The 6,322-nt window shown below is 39.3% G+C and overlaps 1 protein-coding gene across 1 annotated transcript; it reads right to left on the reverse strand.

Moving 5' to 3' along the window:
• Positions 1-4,409: 4,409 nt before the first annotated feature.
• Positions 4,410-5,252, reverse strand: LOC150106223 (E3 SUMO-protein ligase KIAA1586-like). Its single transcript, XM_090392958.1, has one exon. It carries the CDS (start codon positions 5,250-5,252, stop codon positions 4,410-4,412), a length of 843 nt encoding a protein of 280 aa, XP_090249084.1.
• Between the last annotated feature and the right edge of the window lie 1,070 nt (positions 5,253-6,322).

Here is a 6,322-nt window from a genome sequence, read left to right on the forward strand (position 1 = left end):
TGGCCATAACGATAGTGTCGAATGTATTTTTTATGTTCACCAAAGCAGATATGTCAACAGTTCTTCCTGTCTGTCGATACTAAGCCAGATCACAAGAACAGGACACTTCGTAAACTCCTGGATGTGATAAACAACAGAGTCTGTCCTTAGGTGAATGGATGAGAGTTGCCAATCTGACATATTAGTTTAAATATGGTGTGTGGCTGATATTTATTAAGCACTCTAGATATCTTTTCAGATGTATCTTGAATGTATGGGATGATACCAAACACATGGAAAGGCTTATTTGTTCGTAGTCCATGTTAATTTATTTTCACAGTATTAGCGATCTACTTTACAATGCAAAGGAAGCTAACGACTGTCTGCCCTTCCTGGATGCACTAATCAAGGCTTCTGGATGGTTCCTCGTCTTTTTCAGTTTATAGAAAACCCACACATACGAGATATTTGCACAAACAGTCACATCATCAACGAGATATTTGCACAAACAGTCACACCATCATCCATCTCAACAGTATGGTATCCTAAAAACACTAACTCTCAGAGCTAGAGAGATTTGTTCCAACAACAAAGTTCTCATGGCTGAACTCATTCAATCGTAACACACCTTCTTAGACAATGGCTATAGGATATATATCCCTGTAGGATAGGAAAAAAATACTAAATGCTCCCCAGAAATCCCCCACCCCCCCGTTTGCCTACTGCACAAAACTACAGCAAAACTGTTATAATCCCATACATTCAAGGCACATCTGAAAAGATATCTAGAGTGCTTAATAAACACATTAAGTTGCTGGGTACACCTTTTTTCAGCAGGATAGGAAGGGAAAGCGTGGTGGTGGAAGTACTGCTTATGATAAGTGACAACCTATGTCCTCTAAGAGTGGAGACTTTGGAAGGCAGTGACAAGAATGATTTTGAAAGTACGAGTTTGAAAGTTTCGTATATGGTGTGAGGTAGAGGTGGGAAAGACAGGATATTTAGTGGGGTGTTGCTACAGACCCAGGAGCAAAGTGGGTGGGGACCAGGAAATGTTTGGACAGTTGAGTTTGGCAAGTGCAAGAAGAATGATTGTTATGGGAGATTTTAACTACAGTAGTATAAATTGGGGAGAGGAAGATGCATGTAGCAATAAGGGAATGGAATTTCTAAAATTCTTGAGGGACAAATGTCTTAGGCAACATGTAATAGAGGAAACAAGACATTCAAGAGTTTTGGATTTGGTTATAGCATCAGAAGAGTTGATAACAACTGAGATGACATCTCTCCTACCAGTTGGAGAGAGAGAGAGTGACCATATGGTTTTGATTTGGAAAATGAATAGACATGCAGGAGTATCAAAGAGACGGGAACGTATGTTGAATTATATAGCAGGTGATTATAATAGTCTTAGACGTCAACTTGGGGAAGTTTCGTGGAGGGAGGAATTGGAAGGCAGGGATATCCTTAGTGCTTGGGAAATTGTGAAGGAATATTTGTTAGCAGCAATGGTAAGCTGTATTCCACAAGTAAAGAAGAGGACACAATTTGGAGTAAAGTGGATGACAAACAATATTAAACAGGAATTGCATACAAAAAAGAGGCTATGGAAGAGATAAAAGGAGACAGGTGAAGAGAAGATGCATGAAGAGTATAAGACACAGGCCAGAAGAGTGACTAATATGGTAAGGAAGACAAAACTGGAATATGAGAGGAGATTGGCCCTAAGAGCCAAAAGAAAATCCTAGGGAATATTTTAGATATGTGGCCAGTACGAGGAGAAATGACTGTGGAAGAATGATATTGTGGGATAAAAATGGGAATAGAGTAACTGATTGAGAGGACATAGTGGAATTGTTAAATGAACACTTTATTGGAGTATTTCATCCTGGAGGAGTCAGTTTTAATGCTAGAGGAATATGGCAGATTTGAGGTTTATTCAGATACTGAGTACTCTGGATGTCAGCAAAGCTGTGGAGTTGGATGATATTTCACCACGAGTTTTGAGAGAATGTGCAAGGGAACTGACAGCCTTTGTCCTGGCTTTTCAATGAAAATCTGGCTGCAGGAAAGGTGCCGATGGAATGGAAGGAAGGTAAGATACTGCCATTGCATAAGGGTGGTAGCAGACTGGAAGTGTCTAATTATAGTCACTTAGATACTATAATTATAGTGATTATAATGTCTAATTATAGTGCCTACCTGTCATCAGTAGTTAGTAAGATCTTGCAGAAAATAGTGAAGGACCTTATACAGCATTGGGCAGATGAGGGTAATGTTATCTGTGAGAGTCAACATGGATTTGTAAAGGGGCGCTCTTGTTTTAGCAATATGCTAGCCTTTTATGATAAAGTTACAAGAGCATTAGATGAGAGAAAGGCATATACCACCTTTTTTTTTAGACTTAGTGAAGGCATTTGACAGGGTGCCACATGATAAGCTGATATCTAAGTTGCAGCACATGGGTCTGGATGTCAGATTGGTCAACTGGATTCAGGATTGGCTGTCCGATAGGTATCAGAGAGTTGTGTATGGTGGGGCAGTTTCAAGGAAGCAGAGGGTTACAAGTGGGGTCCCACAGGGCTCAGTACTGGGACCTATATTCTTTATATGAATGACATTGTCAGTGGATTGCAAGGGGATATTCAGTTGTTTGCGGATGATGCGAAGCTGGGAAGGATTATTAATAATGGTGCAGATGCAGTAGCCCTGCAAGAGGATTTGAATAAGCTAGATAGATGGGCAAATGAATGGGGGTGTCAGTTTAATGCAGCAAAATGTAAGGTCTTGAGGTTTGGGAAACATCGATGGGACACTGCATACTCTATGGGAGGAGTTATACTGGAGGAAGTAGAGGAAACAAGAGATCTGGGGTTGATGATTGATAGAAACCTGAAATTTAGGGGAACTATCACAAAGGTGGTGAAGGTAACACAGAGGATTGCTGCAATAATGAGAAGGACACTGACCTGCAGAGATAAAATGGTTATCATTTCGTTGTATAAGACCCTGATCAGACCACACTTGGAATACTGTTCTCAGATTTGGTCCCCAGGATTTGAAGGGAATAAATTAACTGTGGACACGGTACAAAGGCGGATAACGAAGATGGTTTCAGGACTGTACAATGACAGTTATGAGGATTGGCTGAGAGAATGTGGACTGCAGAGTTTGGTGGCTAGGAGGAGGAGAGGTGATATGATTGAGACCTTTAAAATCTGTTGAGAGGTGGTTACAGGGTTGACACTAGGGAGTTCTTTCACTTGGTTGAACAGCGGGAAGGAGTGATGACAAGAGGCCATCCCTGGAAGTTACGAAAGGAAACTGCGAGCAAGAAGGTGTGGAGTGGTTTCTTTGCATGGAGGATGGTTGAACCATGGAATGCATTGCCTGATGGAGTAGTTAGAGCAAGAACAGTCAATGAGTTTAAGGAGTGGTATGATAGGCTTTGCATTTCTTAGGGGAGACCTTCCCTCGATGAGTGTTGATAGACTTTGTGTTTCTTAGGAAGCATCTCTTACGATGAGTCTTTTGACTCCATGGAGGCCTGAATAATAATAATAACATCAGGTATGCACCATATTTAAACCTTATGTCAAATTGGCAACTCTCATTCGTTCACCCAAGGAAAAAATCTCTGATTTATCACACATCCAGGAGTTTATGAAGTGCCCTGTTCTTGTAACTGGGCTTACTATGAACATACAGGAAGAACTGTGGATATCTGCCTTAGTGAACAAAAAATACATCCGGAACTGTCGTTATGACAAGTTGGGTCTAGCAGACCATGCCTTAGATACCCCTTCACACAGGATCAATTGGAAGAAAACAAAATTGGAAGTCATAAGTCAGAGAGATTGTTTTTCGAATCAACAGAATCTCTATAAATTTACCAAAAATCTGGGAGACAGTCATTTTAAGATCTAATTAATACCCTTTGTATTCTTTTTTTAAACATAGATGGCATCTGATTAGGTAGGACCTTAGTCTTTGTGTTTTCCAGGGCTTTTTTTTCTAAATATAAGTTTACCGGAACTCTACCATCTCATCTCATAACACAAGAAAATCGAAACATACCAGGCCTTTGAAACTCTCATTCTTTTAGTTTTGACAAATGGATATTATTACATCACACATCCAGGGAGTCCATTGAGGGATAGCATCTACTCTACAACTATTCATCTCACCACTCCGCCAACCTTCATCATCTAACACCAATGCCAGCTACCACTGACTACCACCACTAGTACTTTCACAGACAATCACAAACATCCATGCCCAAGGCGGGATTTGAATCCTCAGCCTTTTGGCTGGAAAGCGTATATGGTAACCACTCGGCCAACCAGGTCGGCTATTATATATATCAAATGGAAATAAAACATTAAACATTAAAGCAAAGGTGAAAAAAAGTTTAAAAAATACCTTAATTTTCACAATAGCTTCCAAATTGGGTTCATCACACTGGTGTTACCATCTTCACGAGTTCGTTCCTTACTCTTTGTGTCTGTTGCTAGATGCCTGCCTTTCAGGAACCAGGAATTGACGTATGGTAAGGGATGAAAAACATGCAGAGGAGGCCCAACCAGTTTGATGAACATCAGTGTACTCACACTCTTCATTTGTAGAGAAGCTCTTGTCGGTGTGATAATCAGGTTCATCTGGGAAAAGCCATGCTCACATTCAGCAGTAGAAATGGGGATTCTGTTAATAATGTTTATTAACTGCAAGATTTTTTCTTCTGTCATTTTCTTCTTTGTCAGGAATTCACGAAAACCTCTAACAACCTGTCGTTCTGGAATTCTTAGCCTTTTACACAAACTCTCCACTTCAGTCTCACTGAAAGTAACATTCCTTTCAGCACAGTCTGGCCAACATTCTGGATAGAACACTTTTGTCCATTCTGCAATTTGCATCTCTTCTACAAATAGGAGATTTTCCATTCGTTGTTTCAAGCAGTCATAACATTTTGTAGGATCAAGAGAACGATTCACATTTGTTGATCGACTGGTTACCCTCTTCTCCAAAGTCACTCCTTTAAAGTTCAGATTTTCAACTGCTTGTACAGTTTCACGATAAAAAGGTCTGCCATTAACTTTCCTGTCTTCAAACAGCCGAATCTGCCTTGATATACTGCTATGAGCTTTGTAGAGTGTAATATCCCTTGCTTGCAGTTCAACACTAAGCTCTGACAATTCTTGGAGAGCATTACACATCAATCCAAGATCCAAAACAAAATCAACACTTGTTCTTTTCTTCAAGAGGCCTTCATACATTATTCTGTCAGACTTGTTTCTGTTTTCATCTTGTTTTGCTGCTATAGAATGAGCCACAAGTACTTCATAATCATTCCACACAGAAGAAACACTTCTAAAACTAGAAGCCACCCAATGTGTGTAGTTAAAATCTTCGAATTTTGAAGATTTCCTTGTCAAGATCTTCAGCTACTTTGCCTAGTTCTGTGACATTTTTGGGTGACTGGTGACAAACTCTTGACAAACTTTACTGGTGAGTAAAGTTTGTCAAGAAATGACTTCAAGTGGTTGATTTGTTCTGGGAAGTCTTTTTTTACAACATCACCAACAGAGAGCTCGAGCACAATGATGACAAATAGCTAATAGTGGTGCTTTCGTCAATCAAAAGGGAAATCTCACAGTTTGACTATTATTTTTTAAAAAAGAATTTTTTTCATTTCAGTTCCAATATGATTTGTTATATTGATACAAGCATTTGTAGAATGTAGAATTCAACCCATGTCACTGCCATTCAATTCTTGGAGGTCAATTTCTGATTCAAAGTCATTGAAAGCCTGGGTTTTCTTTGCAACTTTATATGCTGTTCTGAAGATTCTACAAGTGACTTCTTTCTCATGTTCAAATGCTTTTGAATAAGTTACCTCCAGTTTTCGTTCTTTTGCAGATTCTATAATTTTAGTGGCAGCAATGCGAGGTGAACTGTTCTTATGATTGTGAATTTTTTTACGTAGTGAAGTGATTTGCTCTTTTTTATTCCTAACATAATGAGAAATTTGAATATTTATCCATGGCTTTGAAATATTCATACCTTGCTTATTCCTTTCTACTCCCAAACTTGCGACTTCCTTACATATTTTACAGCCAATGTTTTTATTCTCCACCAACCTCAATTCATTTTTGTTGCAAAAATCAGCTTTTTGGTCTAAAGTCCAACAGTTGAGCAGATCTTCTTGTGTGTCTTTACTCGTCGTTGTAGCAATTGTAGCAGCCACATGTTTTATCTCCAGTTTTTGTATCACTTTGAAATACTTGTAAAATGTGTGTTTAGGGACCATTAAAGTCCTAAAAGTTTACCGGAACGCGTTCCAGAC

Source organism: Typopeltis vanoorti, chromosome 5 (assembly GCF_054136105.1).
Source record: "Typopeltis vanoorti isolate ZY-2024b chromosome 5, IOZ_Tvanoo_1.0, whole genome shotgun sequence".
NCBI classification, from domain to species: Eukaryota; Metazoa; Arthropoda; class Arachnida; order Uropygi; family Thelyphonidae; genus Typopeltis; species Typopeltis vanoorti.